General features: G+C 45.4%; 1 protein-coding gene across 2 annotated transcripts in view; it reads right to left on the bottom strand.

The window, feature by feature from the left end:
- MAP3K6 (mitogen-activated protein kinase kinase kinase 6) overlaps window positions 1–25,948 on the bottom strand; it is a 70,279-nt gene that overhangs the window by 10,372 nt on the left and 33,959 nt on the right. Inside the window, exons 10-22 of one of the 2 annotated variants that reach the window (XM_081961915.1) lie at window positions 25,327–25,477; window positions 22,545–22,652; window positions 21,415–21,464; window positions 19,740–19,835; window positions 18,683–18,761; window positions 16,159–16,292; window positions 15,120–15,247; window positions 11,278–11,414; window positions 11,057–11,162; window positions 6,133–6,290; window positions 4,083–4,254; window positions 3,827–3,989; window positions 1,057–1,228 (exon numbers count right to left, since the gene is read on the bottom strand). In XM_081961915.1, coding sequence (XP_081818041.1) covers window positions 1,057–1,228; window positions 3,827–3,989; window positions 4,083–4,254; window positions 6,133–6,290; window positions 11,057–11,162; window positions 11,278–11,414; window positions 15,120–15,247; window positions 16,159–16,292; window positions 18,683–18,761; window positions 19,740–19,835; window positions 21,415–21,464; window positions 22,545–22,652; window positions 25,327–25,477 — 1,654 coding nt within the window. The remainder of the gene's footprint in view (window positions 1–1,056; window positions 1,229–3,826; window positions 3,990–4,082; window positions 4,255–6,132; window positions 6,291–11,056; window positions 11,163–11,277; window positions 11,415–15,119; window positions 15,248–16,158; window positions 16,293–18,682; window positions 18,762–19,739; window positions 19,836–21,414; window positions 21,465–22,544; window positions 22,653–25,326; window positions 25,478–25,948) is intronic. The other variant, XM_081961916.1, reaches the window with a different exon arrangement.

The raw sequence follows: 25,948 nt of genomic DNA, 5'->3' as shown, positions 1-25,948 counted from the left end.
CTACTTGGAATAGGTGGGTCTTAAGCTTAATACGAAAGGAGCGGAGGTCAGAGGTATTCCTAATATCCGGAGGGAGGTCATTCCACAGGGCTGGGCCCGCCACAGAGAAGGCTCTACTCCTAGGCGCCGCCCCCCGACACTGTCTAGTGGACGGCACCTGGAGGAGGCCCTCTCTGTGCAAGCGAATTGGTCGCAGGGATGTATGGGGCAGAATACGATCCCGCAAGTAACTAGTCTATGACTTGACACTCTAGATATAATTCAGTCCTTTTCATTTCAGCGGCCCAAGTGTTCCAGAGTTATGCTGGAACACACACACACGGACACACACACACCCTGAGGGGTGTTAGGGGTGTCTTACCCCCCACAGTATTTGTTTCCAGAGAGTAAGTCATCTGTGTACCAAGTTTGGCTGACATTGCTCGAGGAGTTCCAGAGTTTTGCTGGAACACACACACACACACAAGAGGAGCAAAAAGGGAGGAGTGTTTGCAGGAGACAATTAGTTCATTCCTGCATTCTTGCCAAGTATTACGGCGTCTGAAAGATATTGGCCTGGCCACTCTCCAAGCCCGATAACGGTCGGTAATTGTGAACTACCCTGAAAGACTGTGGAAAGAGGAAAGACTTTGCTGGAGAGGAATTCACTGTAAATTAAATAAAAGGGGTTTATCGGGACGAGGACTCGGCTTCGTGCTGCTGGGGAAGCGTAGGTAAGAACAGCTACCTATAATCTCTGTCTTCACTATCCATCGCCTTCAAGTCACATGTCCAGAAGTCGTATTCAGCAGGTTCTGACTAGTTCTGGAGAACCGGTAGCGGAAATTTTGAATAGTTTGGAAAAACGGTAAATACCACCTCTGGTTAGCCATGCCCTCATCTATTCTCTGCCTCCCCAGTCCAAGCTGATTGGCAGGAAATGGAGATTTTACAGTATCCTTCCCCTTCCAGGCCCACAAAAGCCACACTCACCAAACTATGCCACACCCACAGAACTGGTGGTAAAAAAAATTGAATCCCACCACTGCACATATCCAAGACCCAAATAGGCCTTACCTCTTCCTGGGCCTCATATATGGCTGCCGCGATATTTGGCAGTTCCTCCGTCAGGACTTTGTGCAAGGTAGCTCGCCTCTCGCTGTCTTTCTTTAGCAAGAAGAGGCAACTGCTCTCTTCGTGGGAGGAAGCAGAGAGGTTGAGATCGGCATTGGTCACCGCTTCAGGGGTCCTACATTGGAGGAGTTGGATTCAAGGCAACAACAGTTGGGTGACAGTAATTTACTTGAGCCCCCCTACCCCTCACTCAGAAAACCACAATGGAGGAGATCCAATTCTCCGTTTACTACCCAAAGGTGATTTTAACTAGACACAAGGACAGTTTTTCCCCCTACATGCCATCACTCTGCTAAACAACTAAATCCCACAACACTGTCAAACTACCATATTTTTGGAGTATAAGACACACTTTCTCGCCCCCAAAAAGAGGGTGAAAATTTGGGTGCGTCTTATACACCAAATGTAGCCCCATCCACCCACCGGCCCCCATCCTTTGGCCTCTGTATCCCAAAAATTTGCCTCCTTGCAGCAAACAGCCTGTTTCATTTTCATCACAGCCTGATTAGCTAGCACAAGCTGCTGATTGTCGGTTGAATCGGTCGCCTGACCATCAGCTGTTTCAGGCTGAAGGGATTGCCATTGCCTATTGCCTCCATGTACCCCATTTTCGGCCTCTGCATCCCATTTTTGGCCTCTGCGCACCCCGTTTTCAGGCTCCATGTGCCCCATTTTCCACCCCTTCTGATCCCCGCCGCCCAGAATGGGCAGAAAATAGGGCATGTGGAGACCAAAAACGGGGTGTGCGGGGGGCAGTAATAGGCTATGGCAATCCCTGCAGCCTGAAACAACTGATGGTTGAGAGGCCAATCCAACCGACAATCAGCTGCTTGTGCTAATTAGGCTGTGTTGAAGCTGAAACTGGCTGTTTGCTGTTTGCTGCAAGGAGGCAAATTTCTGGGAGGCAGAGGTTGATTTTTTTTTCTTGTTTTCCTCCCCAAAAGTTAGGTGCATCTTATACTTCGGAGCATCTTATACTCCGAAAAAATATGGCATTTACTAAGACTGTATGACTATTCTTCTTCTCATCCTTTCTATTACCTATCTCCTTTTCTACTTATGGCTATAACTTTGTCGCTAGTATCCTTACAATTTATATTGTTTTATTTAGTGTCCTAGTATGGTTTGTGTGGATTGCTTATTCAGTATCCTAGGACTATCACTAAGTGTTGTATCTTATGATTAACAATGAATGTATTTATGACAACTATGATCATATCTTTTATGTGCACTGAGAGCTTATGCACCGAAGACAAATTCCTTGTGTGTTCAATCAACTCTTGGCCAATAAAGAATTCTATTCTATTCAAGAGGCAACTGCACTTTCTGGTTTTTCTTTGAAGACATTTTGATTCCCATCCATTTCTTGGATGAAAAGCAAAATGTCTTCAAACCCCCCCACCCCAAAAAAATCCAGTTGCCTCTTGAAAAGGCACCTTTGGGCCCTCCATGACCTGGATGACTGAGAATCTCCACAGACGTCTCTGTTTTATAACAACCTTCCTGTACGTGACCAAGTGAGCAGAAGTGAATGAGGGTAAGGCAATCAGTGGACAATTGCAAAAATCACAAGACTATGAGTAGTTTGACAAAGGACATCGGATCCTGCGTATATTCTCTCCCGAAAATGCTCTATGGAAGATCCTCTGTGCTTGTGAGCAATAGTAGGCACTAGGTGGCAGTCCAACTCTTTCATACTTCTCCAGACCATTCTGGGCAGATCAGTGCAGATCTAGAGGCAAACACCAACCAATCATTTAGATTGGCCATGCTCAGCTCTTCTTTGTTTGCGGTCACTACTGTTGAAAACAAGAAAGAAAGAAAGAAAGAAAGAAAGAAAGAAAGAAAGAAAGAAAGAAAGAAAGAAAGAAAGAAAGAAAGAAAGAAAGAAAGAAAGAAAGAAAGAAAAAGGAAGGAGAAATTATCTTTCCTCTCTCTCTCTCTCTTTCTCTCTCTCTCCTTCCCCCTTCAAAAAGTATTGTTTTAATACAAGTACTGGAGTGCATAACACCAGAGATGTCACTGGAAGGGGAAAATCACAAGTCTGTCTCACACTTATCCCCAAGATGCTTTTTCAGGAAGCAACTGGACTTTGTTTTTTCTTTGAAGATGTTTCACTTCTCATCCAAGAAGCTTCTTTGGGTCTGACAGGACAGTGGGGAATGGAAGGATTTATCTTCCTTGCAGACAGCTGGATATTTGCAATTGCGGGTTGCTGAAGCACTTGGAGGTTTATCTGTGTCCCCAGGGTCACCTGAGTAGCGCTAATGGTTCCTGTGGTCTGCAATTTTTTCCCTCAAGAAATCCCTTCCTACTCCCACACCATCCCAAGGGTCTTCATCCCAAATTGTATAGCTCAAAGTCTGTAAGAGATTCTCAGTCATCCAGGTCAGGGTTGTCCCAAAGGTGCTTTTTCAGGAGGCAACTGGATTTTTCTTTCACTGCGTCTCCTTTATTTTGGCCATTTCATGCAGGGGAATTCAGTAGAGAAAGTAATTAATGCTTGGAAGAGAGAGCAGTAAAAGGAAACCAGGCCACTAAAGAAAATGGCGGCTAGACACCATCAAAGCTGTTACCAGCCAGAGCAGAGAACATCTCAGAGGAGTGCAAGATTGGAAGAGACACCTGGTCCACAGAATTGCCAAGAGCTGAACAAGATTGAATCATCCTCATCATCCTCTTTTCCCCAAAAAAGAAGTCAGCATTATATTACCTCAAATAGTTGTTCCCCTGGTTCACTTCGCTGGAGCTTCGGGATAAAACGATGTTTTCCACTTGGACTTTCAGGGAGTGCAAAGAAGAAGAACGGTTTCTAGGTTCTGCAAAGCCTTCCGATGAAGTGGACCTTCTGGGCTTGTTGGACACCGATGGCTCGTCTGAGCAAAGAAGAGAAAAAGAAGCCAGGAGCTGAGAAAAGACGCCATGCCCAGACCCTCCGAATCCCCACCGGGGTTGGCTCCTTCCCTCACCTGGCACTGCTGGGCTCCTGCATTTCTTCCTGTTCCTCAAAAAGGGCTCTTGAAGCAAAGCAGCTGCAGTCGATCGCTTGTCGGGATCTGCTTCAAAACATTTCAGGATGAAGTCCTTGGCTTCATCGGACATGGAGCTGGGCACCTCTGGATGGATCTTGAACATGCCCACCTGAAGAAAAGGAACTGACTAGCAATAGTACACAATCCTTTACTCAGGACACCCAACATAAGGGAGTCTAGAAATTTGCCATTTTCCTTTCGTTTGTAGGATGGTGGTGTTGGAAGAAATGTCCATCTGGATTCAGTTCCAAGTGGGGAAAAAGACCCTGGAAACATGGAGACTGCTTGGAAAGATGGTTTTTAATGGTGGACAGGACCACATGGTTTGAAGTCCTGGGGGGAAAAAGGTAAGAGATGCTGAGAGTGCCATTGGTTTTATGCAATCTCTCTGAGCTTTTGAATTTGAACTTGTATTCTGATCGGTTGCCAGACTCCCATGGGGCCATGCAGGAGCAGCTCTGTAAGCTGTCCTGAGTCCCAGGCTTGGTTGAGCCTTTGCTGGGTGAGGCTACATAAACAGAGGGATAGAATCAAGATCACGTGACGTGTTAATACCACTTTATAAGGCCTTGATAAGGCCACACTTGGAATACTGCATTCAGTTTTGGTCGCCACGATGAGGAAAAGATGTGGAGACTCTAGAAAGAGTGCAGAGAAGAGCAACAAAGATGATTAGGGGACTGAAGACTAAAACATATGAGGAACGGTTGCAGGAACTGGGTATGTTTAGCTTAAGAGAAAGAAGGACTAGGGGAGACATGATAGCAGTCTTCCAATATCTCAGGGGTTGCCACAAAGAAGAGGGTGTCAAACTATTCTCCAAGGCACCTGAGGGTAGAGCAAGAAGCAATGGGTGGAAACTAATCAAGGAGAGAAGCAACTTAGAACTGAGGATAAATTTCCTGACAGTGAGAACAATCAGTGGAACAGAAATTGCCTCAAGAAGTTGTGAATGCTCCAACAGTGGAAGTCTTTAAGATGTTGAATAGCCATTTGTCTGAAACAGTATAGGGTTTGCTGCCTAGGCAGGGGGTTGGACTAGAAGACCTCCAAGGTCCCTTCCAACTCTACTATTGTATTGTTGTGCTGTGTTGTATTATTGTATTGTATTGTATTGTATTGTATTGTATTGTATTGTATTGTATTGTATTGTATTGTATTGTATTGTATTATGTAGTAAAAGGGCTTTGGGATTCCTATTATGGCTCTGCCTGAAGGAGGTAGATCTTTCTTATGCAGAATGTCGAATAGACTGGCTCAGGCCTTAATGGGCCATTGAAAAAGGTGGGGGGGCTGAATTTCTGTCTCCCTTTTAGGGAAAATATTCTGCCCTTTTAATATTTCCTAAAATATCTCATTTTCCTACGAAAGGGGTGGATGCTAACTTCCTACAGTGGGAAGTAGGATACTTTGCCTGCTTTTGATTGGAGATTGTGGGAATTGAACCCAACAGCTTCCACTGAAAATGCTCTTCACATCAGAGACCTTAACCTGTCAGGAGACTGTGAGTTCTAGTTCTGCTTTAGACAGAAATGCCAGCTGGGTGACTTTGGGCCAATCGTCAGGAGACTGTGAGTTCTAGTCCTGCCTTAGGCATGAAAGCCAGCTGGGAGACTTTGGACCAGTCACTGCTCTCAGACCAACCTACCTCACCGGATTGCTGTTGTGTGGAAAATAGGAGGAAGGAGAGTGTTAGGTATGTTTGCTACATGATAAAAATCAAATAAATAAATCGTGGCCCTCGTTGTCTTATAGACCTTACTGCATTGGTGAAAGGAAGGCACTTGCTGTGTTTGGTTTCAGATGCTCTCCCAGGCTGAATTCCCATCCCTGCTCATTCCATACATTTCTTGCATTCCCACCCGTTCTACTCTTGATGAAGAAATCCCAAACAGAGCCAGTCGAGAGTTCTGGTTGATCCTTTGCCTGACCAGCTCCACTAATCTGAGGGGCCCAAGATGATTTCTCACTGCCTGTCCAGCCTCACCTTGAACATTGCGGCTTGTGGGCTGCCCAGCTCAAAGAAAGGAGGCCGCCCTGTGGCCATCTCAATGATGGTACAGCCCAGGGACCAGATGTCAGCCGGCTTCCCATAACCTCGGGGCCCCTGATCAATGATCTCTGGGGCCATGTACTGCAGGGTACCTATGGGGAGAAAGTCAGGGAGACAAGAGTAAGACCACACGTGGAATATTGCATCCAGTTTCGGTTGCCACGACATCAAAAAGATGTTGAGACTCTGGGAAGAGTGTAGAGAAGAGCAACAAAGATGATTAGGGGACTGGATGCCAGAGAGGATATTCAGCCAGTTCTGACAGGTTCTGGAGAACCCACAGCAGAAATTTTGAGTAGTTTGGAGAACCGGCAAATAGGCTGGCCCCGCCCCTGCTGCCTCCCAGCCTCCCAGCTGATCTTCTTTTGTTGCCCTGAACAGGAGAAGGGAACTGGAAAGCAGGTTAATGGGGTGGGGAGGGAATGGGGATTTTGCAGTATCCTTCCCCTGCCCACAAAGACATGCCCACAAAGACACACCACGCCCACAAAGATATGCCCACAGACATCTCCCCCCAGCACGGCTTTCCAAAATGTTCAAAAATCTGGCCCCAAACTGTTGGAAGTGTAAAAAAACACCAGGCACTTTCTATCATATGTGGTGGACGTGCAATGAGGCAAAAAAATATTGGAAAATGATTCAATCGTGGTTAGAACAAATGGTGGGAGAACAAATTATGTTTAAACCAGAAACTTTTCTCCTAGGCGAAACTTTTCTCCTACCGGAGGGGTTTAAGAAAGATACACTTTATTTAATTATACATATACTAACTGCAGCGCGCATAACCTATGCACAGTATTGGAAAAAAGAAAATACACCATCAGAGCTTGATATAATCAGAAAAGTGTTGGCCTGTGCAGAAGCAGATAGGCTCACTCTTGAACTTAAAAATAAAGGGGAATCAGAATATTTTGAGGTATGGAATAGATTTTATGATTGGTATAAGACAAGACGACAAGACTGGAACAAATGTATATATTGGGATTGGACAGAAGGATAGACAATGTATTAAGTAGATTAATTGTTAATGGTTGAAACTAGCTGTACATAATGTGAATGTATGGTCACTCCGACTCCGCGGTATTGCATTGTTTTAAATGTAAAAATAATAAAAAATATATTTTTAAAAAAGATATGCCCACAGAACCGGTAGTAAAAAAAATTTGAATTCCACCACTGCTGGAGGCTAAAACATATGAAGAATAGTTGCAGGAATTGGGTATGTCTAGTGAAAAGAAGGACCAGGGGAGACATAATAGCAGGGTTCCAATATCCCAGGGGCTGCCACAAAGAAGAGGGAGTCCAGCTATTCTCCAAGGCACCAGAAGGCAGGACAAGAAGCAATAGGAAAGAAAGCAATCAAGGAGAAATCCAACCTAGAACTAAGGAGAAATTTCTAGATACTTAGAACAATTACAGGTAGTTCTTGGCTTACAACAGTTCTTTAATGACCATTCAAAGTTACAACAGCCCTGAAAAAAGGGACTTGTGACCGTTTTTGACACTTATGACCCTTGCAGCCTCCTCAGGATCACATAATCAAAATTCAGACGCTTGGCAACCGACTCATAGGTCAGGCCTGGGAGCCATCTGTTGAATTGGGCCTTCAGGGATGCCACATTTTCTACTGTGGGGAAAACGGGAGGGGAGATTATACGGAGTATGGGAGATATATAGTCTAAATAACATTCCTTTCTCAGAGAGTCAAGGCCATCTTGCCCTGCAGCTGCGATGAGGTAGGACTGAGAGGCATCTCCAGTTTTGGATGGTGCCTGATTGGATCATGTGATGGGCATGTGGGTGCTGGGCAGGGACTTGAACTTTCACTTAGGTGGGGAAAACCTGGAAACTTTCAGATTCGGGTTTTCCCAGATGTGCCAATATGACATCTCTAATAAAATGGAATTTTGAGGAACCTCAAAGCTTCAGAGTTTCTTTTCGCTAGGGGTGTTACTTGGAACCCGGACATACTCTGCTAAACAACTATTCACGCTGAAGGTATTTATGACAACTATGATCATGATTTATCACTTATATCTTTTATGTACACTGAGAGCTTATGCACCAAAGACAAATTCCTTGTGTGTCCTCCTTGTGTGTCCAATCACACTTGGCCAATAAATAATTATATCCTATCGGTGCTGATAACCTGGCGTTCCCCGGATATTTCATTTGGGTGGAGAAAACCTGGAAACTTTCAGATTCGGGTTTTCCCAGATGTGCCAATATGACATCCCTAATAAAATGGAACTTTGAAGAATCTCAAGTCTCGGAGTCTTCTTTCGTTGGGGGTGTCACTCGGAACTCTGACTTCATATTTATGTTTACGGGGGTCACCTTTAGCGACTTTCTGACAAGCAAAGTCACTGGGGAAACCAGATTCCCTCAAACACTGTCTTACTAACTTAACAACTGCAGTGATTCGCTTAACAACTGCAGCACGAAAGGTCATAAAATGTGGCAAAACTCACTAAACCAATGTCTCGCTTAAGAACAAACATTTTGGGTTCAATCGTGGTCCTAAGTCGAGGACTACCTATCATCAGCAGAAGGACTTGTCCCCAGAAGTTGTGGGTGATCCATCAATGGAGGTTTTTAAGAAGAGACTGGACAACCATTCAGATGAAATGGTAGAGCGCAGGGCTGTCAAATTCCCGGCCCGTGGGCTGGAGGCGTCACGCCTAGCCACGCCCACGCCCGGTTTAGTGAACGGGGAAAAAATCCTGATACATCCCATGATGCTGCCGTGAAGAGGTGAGTTGGAGAGCCCTTGTATAGGGTTAGGGTTAGGGAGTTGGACTAGAGCACCTCCAAAGTCCCTTCTAACTCTCTTATATGACAGCCACCCAACACTCCTTGCCAGCAACTGTGCAAGTAAACAATCCTGGATTCTCTTTTTGATGAGCTTGTGTAAGACTACCCTTCTTTTCGATTTTGGTAAGCTATCTAGCTGTCAGCAGCTAGGAGTTGCTTCCGCTCATTCTACTGAGCAAAACCCTGAAAATGTGCTTGCTTGTCGCAACAGTTCTTGCCTGGGGCAGCTCATCCATCTACCCAAGGATTATTTCTCTTTTTGCGAGCTCCCAATTATTGATTGCCCAAACCCTTCTGACACGCTGATCTGAACTTAATTATTTTACCCCGTTTGTCTCTCTCCTATTATTCCTGATCTTCCTAGCTGCTCCTCCTCATTCTGCCTGCTGAGCTGAAAACAGCTGCCAGGATCTTTTCAATGCAAAATTGGCTCCAAGAAAGATGAGCAAGTTGAGAAAACAGCCGAGGTGCCTGCAGAAAGTTTGGTTCTAATCTATCCCTTCAAGGACGAAGACAAACATTCTCTGATCTTAGGCTTATTGATTGCTGGCATGTTTAATATTGTTGTGCGGCCGATTATATTGCTCCCTCTAATGGTGATTTCTACTGGCAAGTGGGGGGGAGGGGGAGACAGAGAGAGACAGAGAGACAAAAAGAGAGAGAGACAGAGACAGACAGACAGAGATAGACAGACAGAGACAGAGATGGAGGGGAGGAGAGAGAGGGAGGGTGAGAGGGAGAGAGAGGGGGGGAAGAAAAAGAGAGGAGGAGAGGGAGAGAAAGAGAGAAGGGGGAAGAGAAAGAGGGGAGGAGATGGAGGGAGGGAGGGAGACAGAGAGGGAGAGAAAGAAAGAGAGGAGGGGGAGAGAGACAGAAATGTAACTGAATGGGGCCATTGACAAACAAGAATTTGCCTGTCAGCAAACCAGGAAAATTAATATGTTTGCAAAGTAAATACAATTCGTGTGGAATGCTGAATGGCAGTTGAAATAAAAGTGGTGTGCAAAGTGTGCGCGGGCATGCTCAGAAGAGCGTGCATGCAGGTGCATATAGAAATATGTGTCCATGTGTGTGGAGAGGTATATGCACTTGAATATACTTGCGGGATCGCATCCTCCCACATACATCCCTGCGGCCAATTCGCTCACACAGAGAGGGACTTCTCCTGGTGCCGTCCACTAGGCAATGCCAACGGGCGACACCAAGGAGTAGGGCCTTCTCTGTGATGGGCCCAACCCTCTGGAATGACCTCCCCCCCGACATTAGAACCACTACTGACCTCCGCTCCTTCCGGCAAAAATTGAAGACTCACCTGTTCCGATTAGCAGGCCTGGCATAATTACAACTGTCCCCCCTGGCAAATGTATTAACTGGTTATTTTAGGGGTATTGTTTTTAACTTATTGTGTGTGTTTTAGGGGTTCAAAATCCTATATTTATATATATTGCTTTGTACAGTTCTTTTAATTCCATTTTTAACCTCCTCCATTCCAACTGTACATATTCAATTTTTATTGTATTTTGATATATTTTGCATGGACTGTACACCGCCCCGAGTCCCTTTTGGGAGAGGGGGCGGTCTAGAAGCATGAATAATAAATAAATAAATAAATAAAATATCCTTGGGTAAACTGCAATGCAGTTGAAGATGGTGTACACAAATTGCTAATAACTTGCATTTAAGAGCAATTAAAACAAGACCCTAATCAAGGAATAGTATAGGTTCCCTTGCTTGAGCAGGGGGCTGGACTAGAAGACCTCCAAGGTCCCTTCCAGCTCTATTTGATTCTAAAACAAGACCCTAATCAAGGAATTACCAAGTCTGACAAACAATCAAATAGTAAGCAACAGCCTACTGAAGGAACCACCAAAAACACTGACAGGGCAAGTCATTAGTATATAAAGAGAGAGCAAACCCCACTTCCTTGGCACTGATGGTGTTACCTAGTTTGGTGATGAAATGTGTGCTAAACAACCAATCAAGCTCAGAGAGCACCAAGGACCGCATATTTAAAATGTTCATTCATAAACCCCTAAGGCCTTACCTGTGAACGTCTCAGTGCTTGGGCTGATCCCAGCCAGCCTTTTGGAAGTGCCGAAGTCTGAAATTTTTAATACTCCACTATAAGTGTTGATCAAGACGTTATCTCCCTGTCAATCATAGAAACTGTTGCTTTAGAGAACCAGGAAGTGTCCAAGACCTCCAGAGCAGAAAACATGGGGTAGCAATATCAAGCCATCCCCCAACCTGGGGGTGGTGCCTCACCTTGATATCTCGGTGGATAATCTGGTTATCGTGGAGGTAACGCAAACCCTCTAGAATTTGCTTCGTGTAGAATACAATGGTTGGTTCATTGTCCTTTAACGGACCCCACATTGAGCGCAAGAGGGAAGAGAGGCTTCCTATATGGAGAGATGGGAGGGGAGGAAGAAGCATGGGGAATTAGAGAGGTTACTTTGCAGCAGAAATAAACCTTTGAGAACCAATTGCCCACAAACCACACGGATGACATAAGAGCCGAGGTGGCGCAGTGGTCAGAGTGCAGTACTGCAGGCTACTTCTGCTGACTGCCGGCTGCCAGCAGTTTGGCAGTTCGAATCTCACCAGGCTCAAGGTTGACTCAGCCTTCCGTCCTTCCGAGGTGGGTAAAATGAGGACCCAGATTGTTGGGGGCAAGAGGCTGACTCTGTAAACCGCTTAGAGGGGGCTGTAAAAGCACTGTGAAGCGGTATATAAGTCTAAGTGCTATTGCTAAGTACTATTGCTATAATATGACTTTTGGTGGCTGGAACAGCGTACAGGTGCACCTCGACTTACAACAGTTCATTTAGTGACCATTGAAAAGTTAGAACAGCACTGAAAGAAGTGACTTACGACCGTTTGTCACACAACCGTTGCAGCAACCCCATGATCGTGTGATCATACTTATGACGGTTGCCGTGTCCTTGGGTCATGTAATCCCCTTTTGCAACCTTCTGACAAGCAAAGTCAATGGGGAAGCCAGATTCGCTTAATGACCATGTTACTAACTTACCTGCAATGATTCACTTCACAACCGTGACAAGAAGGGTTATAAACTGGGGCAAAAGTCACTTGACAGCTGCTCCCCTTAGCAACAGAAATTCTGGGCTGAATCTTGGTCATACGTCGAGGACTAGCTGTACTCACTATGCCACGGGGAAAGGAAGTGAGGGGTGGGGGGCATTGTCAACCTAATTAGGCATTGTCAACCTAATCTTGTGAAGCTCCTTCTCCGGTAATATTGTACTGCAAACTAGGGCATACAAAACCTTTGCTAGACCAATTCTCGAATACAGCTCGTCTGTCTGGAATTCACACTGTGTATCGAATATTAATACAATCGAGCGAGTCCAGAGGTATTTCATGAGAAGAGTCCTCCACTCCTCTACTCACAACAGAATACCCTGTGCCACCAGACTTGAAATTTTGGGCTTGGAAAACCAAGAACTACGCTGCTTGCGGTCTGACCTAAGCGTAGTACATACAATTATCTGCTACAACATCCTACCTGTCAATGACTACTTCAGCTTCAACTGCAACAATACACGAGCACACAATAGATATAAACTCAAGATAAGCAGCTCCAAACTCGATTGCAGAAAATACGACTTCAGCAACAGAGTGGTCAATGCCTGGACTGCTCTACCTGACTCTGTTATGTCCCCAAACCCCCATAATTTTAACCTAAGACTGTCTACTGTTGACCTCACCCCATTTCTAAGAGGTCCTTAAAGAGGGCATGCATAAGTGCACCAGCGTGCCTACCGTCCCTGTCCTACTCTCCCCATTTATTCATCCCCATTTACTTAGTTCATACTTATGTTTATACTTATATCTGTTATTTTTTACACGTTTGACAAATTAAATGAAATAAAAATAAAACAAATAAGATGTCACAAAGGTGGAGCCGGAGTTTTCTGTTGGGTTTTGCAGAAAAGAGTTTGGTAGAAGTATGTAAAAACAATCTGAGCTTGACATGTTTTGCATCTCTCTTAAGAGTTTGGGGGCTTTTTCCTCATTTTATAACCCACATTAAATACAAGTCAAGCTCTAAACTTCAACGCTCGTCTGTTTTTTTTTTCTCATAGCCGAATAGCTGGAAAATGCCTTGCTTGCTTTGGCAATTAGATCTGGAAGAGTTTCCAGGAGGCAGAACAAAGAGCTCAAGATGCTTACCCAGAGCGACAAGAAGCATTTGCTTCCTGATCTTTAGCATCATTGATCCATGCATGCTGGGTCTTCCCAAAGGCCCTCATTTTAAGACCCACCGTAAGATGGGGAAGGATGATCCGTTTGCATCTGAGCACACATTTTTTGACGAAAGCTAAATTTCCCAAACAGGCATGGGAATCAAGGTTCGGTTTATGCTTTTTTTCTTTTTTAGCTTGTTCACAAATTTTGCAGTGCCCTTTGCAGCTCCAAAAAGGTGCATATGAAAACACAAAGAGAAAATACAACAGACGCAAACACAGCCTGTCAGAACCAAAACTAGCAGTTTAAGACTAAAGGTAAAGGTTCCCCTCGCACATATGTGCTATCCCTCTAGAGGACAGTGCTCATCTCCATTTCAAAGCTGAAGAGACGGCAGTGTCCGAAGACATCTCCGTGGTCATGTGGCTGGCATGACTAAATGCCGAAGGTGCATGGAACACTGTTACCTTCCCACCAAAGGTGGTCCCTATTTTTCTACTTGCATTTTTTTAGGTGCTTTCGAACTGCTAGGTTGGCAGAAGCTGGGACAAGTAACGGGAGCTCATTCCCTTATATGGCGCTAGGGATTTGAACCGCCAAACTGCCGACCTTTCTGATCGACGTAAGCTCAGCATCTTAGCCACCGCGTCCCCATTTTAAGAATAAGGTTTAAGAATACAAAGTGCAAAATAGGAGAGAAATGCTCACCAAAACTGGCAGAGATTTTCACATGGATTTTTGCAAAGGGGAAGGAAAAATATATGCAGAAACGAGGTGGGAAATTTAAAAACTGAGCCACATCAAATGATGAGTTCATACATCCCGACGGATGAAGTTTATGTCTCGCACTGACAGAAAATCATCGGCACAACTCCTCCTGCCCGTCACTTGTTTCTGTTTCTACACCCAACTCTCCTGTAGTCTGTTTCTATATTGCAATCCATCTCACCTTCATTTGTAAAGAAAGAGGGTGGGAGTCACTCAAAAAGCCCAGGAACCCACAATGTTAGCAAGTAAACAGCAAGGAAGGAGCCTATAAAAGGACATTGGGAAATGACCAAATTGTCAACAACGACACAGAACAATGCCGTCAACGTTCAGTTCTTTATTTGCTCATACCACACAGCCAGACCCATGCTACCATAATCTAATGGATATACCCAGAGGTGGGTGGCACATAAATGAACAACCGGTTTGCCCAGCACTGAAAACGTGAGGGTGCGCCTTCCGCGCATGTGCTTTGCTCGCCCCTTCCGTGCATGTGCTTTGTTCCCCAACGCACCTTCTGCACATGCATGCAGCTTCAAAAACAGTGCTAAATAAGACGGCCTAGCACTGGGGCAGATGGGCGGGGTTCGGGTTAGGAGCAGGTGACAAATGAAATGTATATTTCTACCGAGGTCATCTTCATGATTTCACCTGGACCGGTCCAAACTAGCAGTAGCCCACCACTAGATATACCCTGAGAGATTCTAGGAAGGGGCTATCCTCAATCTCTTAAATGTCCTAATGGAGAGATCAACCAACCAGTGGAATGATTTGTCTTCAGAAGTTGTGGGCGTCCCATCACTTGGAGGCTTTCAAGAAGATGCTAAAATGGGGCAAAACTCACTCAACAACTGTCTTGCTTATTCATGAGAATTTTGGGCTCAATTGTGCTTGTAAAGTCGAAAACTCCCTGTTTAACTTCACTCTGGCAAGATTCTGTCCATTCTGTGTAAGCAAATAAAATAGAAATTGGATTCCACTGGATTTCACTGTGACCTCTTTGGGCTTGAGCTTGATACTCTCTTTCTTATTCTCCTGAGAATAGATCTCCCAAGATCTGATTTTGCTGAAAGGAATCCATTCCCATCTTCACCAGGGTTTCAGAATCGCATCTCCTGCTTACTCACCTCCAGGCACTTCCTCCATGAAGATTTTGAGGAAGCCATTTTGACTCACGGAACCCAGATAGCGGACAATGTTCCTGTGTTTCAGGCGCTTGTGCAGAGCAATCTCCTCATGCAGAGGCTGTGAATATCTGAGAAGTAAGACCAACAATGAAAGACCCAGGCAGACTCTTCCAAGAACAAAATAACCCTGACAAAGGATGGGAGGGGAGGACAAAGCCACCGCCTCCCACTGAATGATCTGGAAATATCTTCTCTTGCCCACAGGTCCTATTGGGTCTCAAAGTCGATTTCATTGAGGGCTGTATCAGGGCTGTGTTTGACCTTGAGGGGGTGGGGTGGGCGTGGCCAGAGGGGGCATGGCCAGTTCGACATCACTCATGTCAGGGACATCTGTGGTGGCCTGAGTGCTCTGCCAGCAAAAATAGGCTCTCGAGGCCCGTTTTCTGCTGCAACGGTCTCCAGCAATCTTCTGCCAGTGAAAACGGAGCTCACGAGGGCCACCTGCGGCTCAGTGTTCATTGTCAGAGCCACTGTGGACTGGTCCTTTGCTGTTTCCAGGGCGGCCCTATGGGCCAGATCTAAGCACCTCATGGGCCAGATCTGGCCCCCGGGCCTTGCGTTTGACACCCTTGGTCTAAGACAACTCGCTGCGGCCAGCTCAGAATTGGACAACTCAATGCGGGATAACTCAGTAGGTGCAAGGAACGCTGTTACCTTCCCACCAAGGTGATCCCTATTTTCTACTTGCATTTTTTTACATGCTTTCAAAATGTTAGGTTGGCAGAAGCTGGGACAAGCAACGGGAGCTCACTCCATTACGTGGGGCTAGGGATTCGAACCACCGAACTGCTGACCTTTCTGATTGACAAGCTCAGCGTCTTAGCCACTGAGCCACCGTGTCCCCGCCACATTAAATTGTCCCGTGGTAAAGCTGTCTTATGACAAGTTGTCCCACGGTGAATTGGACATGGTAAAATAGCTGGGGTGAATCAGCCGGGGCCCGTTGGCCATGGCACGTTTTTCCATTCTGTGCCCTTACCTGCTATCCCGCTCCGGAATCTCTTTAATGGCAATGCGCACTTGGTTACTGCGATCTCGTCCGGCATAGACCACACCATATGTCCCTTTCCCCAGAATCACCCTGTCGCCTGCTTCAGTGTATTCATAGTCATACTGTAAACATGAAAGCAGAGAGAGAATATAAGGAAGTGCAAAGCCTTGTCAGAAGACCTTTGATACACAAACAGCCCTATAATTAGTTAGAGCGCATTTTGAGGCCTGGGGGGCAGACAATCCAGGAAAATGTGGCAGATAATGAATCCCGAGTTTCTTAAATTAGCTTCTTGACCTTAAAATATGGTAGAAGAAGTCACTGCTCAACCTTCAGCTGCCAATCCTGTCAGATTCCATAAATGGAATAGGGATAAAGGTAAAGGTTCCCCTTGCACATGTGTGCTAATCATTCCTGACTCTAGGGGGCAGTGCTCATCTCCATTACAAAGCCAAAGAGCCAGCGCTGTCCGAAGGCGTCTCTGTGGTCATGTGGCCGGCATGACTAAACGCTGAAGGCACATGGAACGCTGTTGCCTTCCCACCAAAGCGATCCCTGTTTTTCTAGTTGCCTTTTTTACGTGCTTTCGAACTGCTAGGTTGGCAGAAGCTGGGACAAGTAACGGGAGCTCACTCTGTTACGCGGCGCTAGGGATTCGAACTGCTGAACTGCCGACGTTTCTGATAGATAAGCTCGATGTCTTAGCCACTGAGCCACCATATCCCTTGGAACAGGGATTGTTACACTTATTTGTTATGCAAGCAAGTTTGTACTTGTTGAAGTTTGTCTCCAACATCCTATTTTTCTGATGTTGTAAAGCATTCTCAGATGGTTTAAGACCATTATTTTTTTAAAAAAAAATATGGTGTTTGCAAACAATTTGAAATTATTACACAAACACTTTTAAAGGCACCAAAGTTCCACCTTGTTTTTAACATCAAAATAGCTTTGAGAAAAGTGGAGTTTCAGAACTCTCTACAAGCAAGACTAAACATTGAAATGAGTGCAGCTGAAGGCTTTAATAATTATTTCTCTAGAAGCTGATTAAACATGCAAGCTCATGCACCCCATTAAATTTACAACCGAAATATTACACTTAAGAGAAAATAGGTGTGATTGGAACAGGTTTTCATTTCAATATTCATTATCGTTCACTTTTTATCTAAAAATTATATGCTCTTCCATACTCTGGAAAAACTGCACAGTTTGAGATTTATTTTGGTGGCGCTCCTGAGATCGTTGCAAGATGACAAGGCAAAGTGGCACGGTTGTGTTTTTCTACACAACCTCTCTCTATCCCTTTTCTTCTTTGGAAAACTGTGCCCAGGTGGGGTTTCCTCATATTTTCCACTTGAATGGATGCATAAAAAGCCAAGGAAATTGCAAGCCAGTGTAGGAAATGTACACAATAAACAGACTCACTCATTCGCCTTAGCAAATCTATTACAGAGATAAAATGTAAGAAACTTGTAAGCCACTGGGGAGAATTTCACTAGTGTTCCCTAGTTGAAAAACACATGGAAAGCAATGTCTTTCTTATCATCATGCGAATGGTAGAATGGAATAACAGAGTTGGAAGGGATCTTGGAGGTCTTCTAGTCCAACCCCCTGCTTAGGCAGGAAACGCTACCCCACTTCAGACAAATGGTTATCCAACATCTTCTTAAAGTCTTCCAGTGTTGGAGCATTCACTACTTCTGGAGGCAAGTTGTTCCACTGATTAATTGTTCTAACTGTCAGGAAATTTCTCCTTAGTTCTAAGTTGCTTCTCTCCTTGATGAGTTTCCACCCATTGCTTCTTGTCCTGCCCTCAGGTGCTTTGGAGAATAATTTGACTCCCTCTTCTTTGTGGCAGCCCCCAAGATATCGGAACACTGCCATTATGTCACCCTGGTCCTTTTCATCAAACTAGACCCGTGATGGCGAAACTATAGCACGCATGCCACAGGTGACACATGGAGCCATTTCTGAGGGCACGCGAGGAGTTGCCCTGTCAGCTGCAGTGCACATATGTGTGCTGGCGAATTGATTTTCGGCCTTGATTTTGGGGCATTTTTCAGCACTTTTTGGCCTCCAGAGGCTTCCCCAAAGCCTCAGGAGGGCGAAAAACCACCCAACACGCAAACCAGAAGTTCAGGAACAGCCTGAACAGCCTCCAGAGGGCAAAAAACAGCCCAAAGCGCAAACAAATAGTTTGTGAACGGACTTCCGGTTTGTGCATTGGGCTGTTGTTTGCCCTCCCCAGGCTCCTAGAAAGGTTTGTCATTACTGGACTAGATATACCTAGTTCCAGCAACCGTTCTTTATATGTTTTAACCTTTAGGTTGTGGGAAAAGGTTCAGAAGAAAATTTCAGCACCGCACTAAAAAAGACCTCTTCACGCTAGCTATTTTTATGCTGAGTCAGCTCTGGAGCTGGCTAGGTTTGTTGTTTCCTTCTTCACTTGTGTTGTGAAATCCTTCCTAAGAAAACCAAGAAGGCCTGATTGACAGCGCCTTCACCCCCAATTCACCTCTAGTTCCACTGGAGAGCTGCACCAATTCCCTTCTTCGCCCATCTCTGCCATGAAAGAATGGACCAGTTCAAAAAACCTGAAATAAAAGAGGAAGAGGAAGGAACATCTCAGGGAATAATAGAAGCTCATGAAACATCTTCATAAAGAAGAATCTGAATATTACCCCTGTGGGATTTATGGTATAATTGGCTGCAAGCAGGAAAGCAAAAAAGAAAGGAAGAAAGATCAACAAATTAAAAAAATAACTACAAAACCGGAAAATGATTACAAGATAGAGATACAAAATAGACTGTAGCAAATAAATAATAGGAAATGGATGCAAAACGATTCAAATGTAATAAAGGTTGTTATATAGAACGTTATATATAGAATGAAGAAAGAAGATGTATGAAATAATATAAATGCACGTATCTATAAAGTTATAGCTATACAAGGCTTATATATACAGATAAAAGAATCACAACTGATATGTCAAAGAAGTGTAATGTGTTGCAAAGATGTGAAGTTTGCATAAACAAAATAAAAAGTTAAAAAAAAGAAAGAAACATCTTCACAAAGATTGATACTGCTTTGAAGCAATGTGCCTGAGCGCATGGCCCTTCCGAGCTCCATTTTTGCTGTCAGGGGCTTGCAGGAGGCCATTGCAGCCAAAAACGGAGCTCAGGAGCCCGTTTTTGCTGGCAGAGTGCTCGGGACACCACAGGCGCCCCTGACAGGAGTGATGCTGAACTGCCGATGCCCACCCTGGCCACGCCCACCCCAGCCCCCTGAGGTCAAACACAACTCTGATGCGGCCCACAATGAAATCGAGTTTGACACCCCTGCACTAGGCTCTCGGCATTTTTTTTTTTTTTTGGCATTGTGGTGACCAGAATTATATGCCGTGTTCCAAAAGTAGGCCTCACTGGTACAGTACAGAATGGAATTATCACTTCTCGTGATCTTGATGTTCATCCTGTGTTGATAACAGCCCAGGACTGCACTGGCTTTCTTTCTTTCTCTTTCTTTGGGTCCTGGCTTCTGTTGGTACCCTCGCCTCCTCATCCCCACTCACCAGCGGCAGTGATTTTGGGTAGGGAAGTATAACTGGAAATCTTCAACTGTATGTCGCACATAAAGGAAACAGCATCGTTCGTCGCACTTAGAAATACTGGTGCAAAAAAGAAAGAGAGAGAAGAAAATAATTCAGGCATGTAGAAAACAGGCCTTTGGGGGAGAATGCGGCTTGCTCTACAGGAGGAGAACTTCAGTTTGGCAGGAATATTTACCCTTTCTTCTCACCAGTAAAAAAAAACAAAAAAAACCCCCAGAAACTTGACTTATCCTTTCAAGATCCTTCATCTATGCTAGCCTCAAAAGCTTCCTGATCAGATACTGCCTTTCTATGTGCAGGGAATGTTGTATGAGCTGTTGATTTACTTTGCATGAAAGTGTTTTCTTATCATTGTTTTGACGATGCTGGTTCAAAACATTTTGAGATGTGAGCGCCCCATTAAGACTGAACGCCCCTTGGACAACCTGTTAAAATGAAGCTTAGGTCCTAATTGATGGCGAACCCATGGCACGCGGGCCACAGGTGGCAGGCAGAACTCTCTCTGTGGGCACGCAAGCTGTCGCCTCAGCTCAGCTCCACTGTGCATGTGCTTCCCACCAGCCAGCTGGTTTTTAGGTCTCTGCCATGCATGCGTGGCGGGTGAGGCACATGCGAGAGACGCATGCGCATGCATGGGGGTGGGGTGAATGCAAGGGGTTGCACATGCATGCACGGGGGTGGAGGGCAGGGGGGGTGCATGCATGGTGGGCATTGCATTACGCAGGCACGCAGCTACGAAAAGGTTAGCCATCACTGGCTTAGGACAGGGGTCAGCAAACTGTGGCTCTTTCCTCCCTCTGCTGCAGCTCCGTCACCAGTCGGCGCCACAATTTTGAGAGGAGTTCTGGTGGGTGGGGGGGAAGAGAAGCACACTGCGCCAGGAGAAGACTCTATGGCAAGGGGAGGGTTTTCCAGTTGTCTCCACAATTGATGGGGCTTTCGGTTAGGACAGGTAGAGGAAAAAGTACGCTGTGCTAGGAGGAGACTCTATGGTGGGGGAACTGAACTTCCGGTCAGCTCCAGAACTGAACAGGGGGGCTTCCGGTGTTTTCTTTTCTGTGGGAAACGAGTCCAAATGGCTCTTTGAGTGTTTAAATTTGCCGACCCCTGGCTTAGGAGATTTACGTGAAGGTTTAAAAAGGAGGAGGAGATCACTTTTTATTAAAAGAAAGGTAAGCCAATGCCTCTGACTTCCAGAAGGAAGCTACGGAAATAATCCTACATTTAAGTTTTTGCAACTGACCCTATTGTCTGTGATTGCCACTTTGTTGAATTGATATATTCTCAAACATCCAAACACGTCCACCAGGACCAAGAACAGAGATAATGCTGTGTTACACGGGCATTAAATCCCATGCGCACGAGGACTAAACCTGGCTGCTGAATTAAACAATTTTCCAATTTCCGTGCGATATGATGAACCATAAGTTCACCAAATCATCTGAGTTTCCAGAGTATGAAAAGTCACAAGGAAACTGATCAAGGTTGAACCCTAAGCAAAGCTTCGCAAGTTGGCAAAATGTGTGGCTTTAAGTGTGACATGTGTCCAGTAAGCACAATTCGGAGGCTGGATGGTGAGTTATGCAGAAGGCCAGCATTTAGATGCCCTCTTCAGAAATGGCAATGATGACATTACCTGATTCCACGGATGGAGGATGCGGGAAAGGTCCAGGTGGAAATTCCTTCCTATAGAAGCCAAGAGAAACACCCAATAAGCAAATCACCCTAGAAGCAAAATTCCCAATCACCGAAAATTGTAAGAACGGGTAATTCTCGCTTAAGGGCCACAACTCAGGTCATTAAACTCAGTCCGCAACTGAGCCGAAGTGACACAGTGGTTAGAGTGCAGTACTGCAGGCTACTTCAGTTGACTGCTAGCTGCAGTTCGGCAGTTCAAATCTCACCAGGCTCAAGGCTGACTCAGCCTTCCATCCTTCCGAGGTGGGTAAAATGAGGACCCAGATTGTTGGGGGCAAGAGGCTGACTCTGTAAACCTCTTAGAGGGAACTGTAAAAGCACTGTGAAGCAGTATATAAGTCTTAGGGCTATTGCTATTTCTCCTTTACTTTCCTTGGCTCTGGTGGTGCAGTGGTTAGAATGCAAAATCGCAGGCTGACTCTGCTCACTGCCAGCAGTTCGAGTCTCACCAGGATCAAGGTTGACTCAGCCTTCCATCCTTCCAAGGTGGGTAAAATGAGGAGCCAGATTGTTGGGGGCAAGAGGCTGACTCTGTAAACTGCTTAGAGAAGGCTGTAAAAGCACTGTGAAGCAGTATATAAGTCTATATATTATTTCTCCCCTCCTTTCCTTGGCCCTGGTGGTGCAGTGGTTAGAATGCAATATTGAAGGCTGACTCTGCTCACTGCCAGCAGTTCGATTCTCACTGGCTTAAAGTTAACTCAGCCTTCCATCCTTCCGAGGTGGGTAAAATGAGGACCCAGATTGTTGGGGGGCAATAGGCTGACTAGCTAGGAGTGGGCTGCAAAAGCACTATGAAGCGGTATCTAAGTCTAAGTGCTATCACTATTGCTACAACTGGAACTGGCAACCTCATCGCTAAGTGAAATATCCCATGACCCCGTGGACTTAAGACTTCATTTCCACTCTGGTCATTAATCAAATTATCCAGAGTCATTGAGACATCATGGGACCATGACTTGCGGCTTTACTGTCGGCTTCTCCATCAACTCTGCTTGTCGGAAGCCAGGTGTGAAATGCACAAAAAGCGATCGTGTGAACACAGGGAAGTGAAATCTCTGCAAGTACCTCTTCCAGGGAACCGATGTAGCTTAGTGTCACTGATTTTCTGATCTCCTCGTTGCACACAGAGAGCTGAGACGGTTGGAGCACCTTGCTCAGGTCGAGAATCAACACCTGTCAAGAAAATCAGCAGTCCTCAACTCTGATGATTTTAAACCAGGGAAGATTCAATGAATTCCTCGAGACGAGGAGGAGGATGTGAAATCACCAGGGGACAAGAGCAGCACAATATTTGGTTATCAGAAGGCCAGCGTTTAGATGCCCTCTACAAGAAGGGTACCAGGAGGAAGAGCCTAGCCAGGTGGTAACACAATTGGGGGGAGGGTTGAACTGGTAACACAATTGGGTGAGGGTTGAACTGGTAACACAATGGAGGTGAGGGTTGAACTGGTAACACAATTGGGGGGAGGGTTGAACTGGTAACACAATTGGGTGAGGGTTGAAATGGTAACAATATGGGGGTGAGGGTTGAATTGGTAACAATGGGGGTGAGGGTTGAACTGGTAACACAACTGGGGTGAGGGTTGAACCGGTAACACAATTGGGGTGCGGGTTGAACTGGTAATACAATTGGGGTGAGGGTTGAACTGGTAACACAATGGAGGTGAGGGTTGAACTGGTAACACAATTCGGTGAGGGTTGAACTGGTAACACAATTGGGATGAGGGTTGAACTGGTAACACAGTGGGGGTGAGGGTTGAACTGGTAACACAATTAGGGTAAGGGTTGAACAATTGGGATGAGGGTTGAACTGGTAACACAGTGGGGGTGAGGGTTGAATTGGCAACACGGGGGGGGGTGAGAGTTGAACTGATAACACAATTGGGGTAAAGGCTGAACTGGTACAATGGAGGTGAGGGTTGAACTGGTAACACAATTAGGGTAAAGGTTGAACAATTGGGGTGAAGGTTGAACTGGTAGCACAATTGGGGTGAGGGTTGAACTTAAGAATCACTGCCTTTATAAGGCTATCCCCATGCAAGCAATGCATCGTAAGGAAGGAGAGTGACTTGGACTATTGCTATATGCAGAAGCAAAGCGGGGAGGGGAGACCAAGGCAGAGGTCCCTGCCCCAAAGGAATGTTCAGTCGGGGTTTCTACAATGTAAGCTGGGACAACAGAAAGGGGAGAAACACAGCTAGGAAAGAGAAAGGGAGACAAATCGTAACAAGAGGCAGGTTACCTGAAGTATAACTTATTTCTGCCATAACAAAGCTGTGCTCCTCCAGATGTTGTTAAACTCCAACTACCATCAGCCCCAGCCAACAGGGCCAGTGTTCAGGGATGATGATGCCTGCTGGACTCTAACATCATGCAGAGGGGCCATGGCTTAAGCAACCCTGACCGTTAAGGAGAGTGCTAAGACTCAGCGTAGAAAGAAACCTCTGGCAGAAGAGAGAAGCCCATCGCGTTCTTGCGCTCTGCAGACAACTGTTCTGCAAAGCTTGCCCTGAATTTGCTTCAGTTAGACGGGAGGAACATGAAACAACAAAGGAAGTGGGAAATTTCCAAATATCCGAAGTCAAGCTGGGTAAAAGTTTTACATCATCTACACAAAAAAAATATCTTGGGTTGAATTCAAGGTACTTCAGTTGGCGTGAGCTTAAATGGACTCCAGAGGATGGTAGAGGGCAGGAAGGCCTGGAGGAACGTAGTGCATGGGGTCGCGATGGGTTGGACACACTTCGCAACCAACAACAAGACGTTAAAAGGGATCTTGAAAGGAGGGTTGTGAAAGAGCTGCCTGCAACTGGCACTGTTTTCAGCAACACAAATCTGAAGAAACGTAGGCATTTTCCATGCCTAACATTCGTGGCATTTGTGTGTGCAAGTGCCTTTTATACAGGCAGTCCTCGACTTACGACCACAATTGAGCCCAACATTTCTGTCGCTAAGCGAGACAGTTAACAACTGAACAGGCAACAACTTAACAGTTGTCAAGTTAATTTTTCCCCATTTTACAACCTGCAGTTGTTAAGCAACATGGTTGTTAACTGAATCCGGCTTCCCCCTGGATTTTGCTTGCCAGAAGGTCGCAAAAGGGATCGCGTGACCCCCCCCCCCCAGGATACTGCAACCATCATAAACGTGAATCGGTCGCCAAGCATCTGGATTTTGATCACGCAACCCCAGGGATGCTGCAACTGTCGTAAGTGTGAAAAACAGCCATCGGTCACCTTTTTCAGTGCTGAAACGTTACTTACTGCTGTAAGTCGACGACTAACTGTATTTTATTTTTTTATTTTTTTTGCACACTAGTTTTGCAAACACTTAGATATTTAGAATTAGACATGAGCCATGGTGGCACAGTGGTTAGAGTGCAGTACTGCAGGCTACTTCTGCTGACTGCCGGCTGCCTGCAATTTGGCAGTACAAATTTCACCAGGCTCAATGTTGACTCAGCCTTCCATCCTTCCGAGGTGGGTCAAATGAGGACCCAGATTGTTGGGGGCAAGAGGCTGACTCTGTAAACCGCTTAGAGACAGCTGTAAAGCACTGCAAAGCGGTATATAAGTCTAAGTGCTATTGCTATTTGGCATGATGGTCCCAACCATCACCCCATCGCATCTTTTTCCCCCAGGGCGAAAATTGAGAGAGATTTTTTTTAAAAAAAAACCCAAACAAACCACAAATGCTGGTTCATGGTTGAGACCAGAAAGCCCAAGTTAAGATTTGCTCATATTCAAACGGGATCCAGCTCAGTAGCTTTCCCATCAGTCTCAGGGGGGGACAATCCAAGTTGAAGAACGGCATTGCTTTAAACAAGCAGGACTCTCAGCTTCCTTACCAAACAGCTCTCTGTGGAGACGAAGGGCTGGCAGGACTCCATTAAAAACCCCAGCCAGAAATCAACCAGCTCTTGTTTGGGTGACCATGTGTCAGGGGCCGTGTTGAAATGATTGTAGATTGTGTAAGTCTCCTTGATGGAAGTCAAGTACCTGGCACAAATACAGAGAAAAGGTGAGACAAGAGATGGAGGAAAGAAAAGGGCCAACGCAGGTGGATGTTTTTTTATTTATCTTATTTGAGCACACCCAGAACAATAGAACAGGGGTGTCCAAACTTGGCAACTTTAAGACTTGTGGACTTTAACTCCTAGAATTCTGGGAGTTGAAGTCCACAAGTCTTAAAGTTGCCGAGTTTGGACACCCCTGCAATAGAATAACTGAAATAGCTTATTCAGTAGCTCACGTCACCACTTTCCAACTGTGCCACAATTTGTGTTAACCACCTTTGCCTTGAGTGAGCCACAATCTTTAGGTTCATCACACAACACAAATAAACGAAACTGAATTTCGAGCATATATTATGGCTTAGTGGTGCATCAGAAATGACTTCTGCCAGATTTACTTGCTTCAGAAAACGAAAGTAGGTCAGGCTTACTGATTTCAGGGTGGTGCCTGCCCCGA

Source organism: Natrix helvetica (genome assembly GCF_964273705.1).
Source record: "Natrix helvetica genome assembly, chromosome: 9".
Lineage (NCBI taxonomy): Eukaryota > Metazoa > Chordata > Lepidosauria > Squamata > Natricidae > Natrix > Natrix helvetica.
This window is presented reverse-complemented; position numbering and strand designations above follow the sequence as displayed.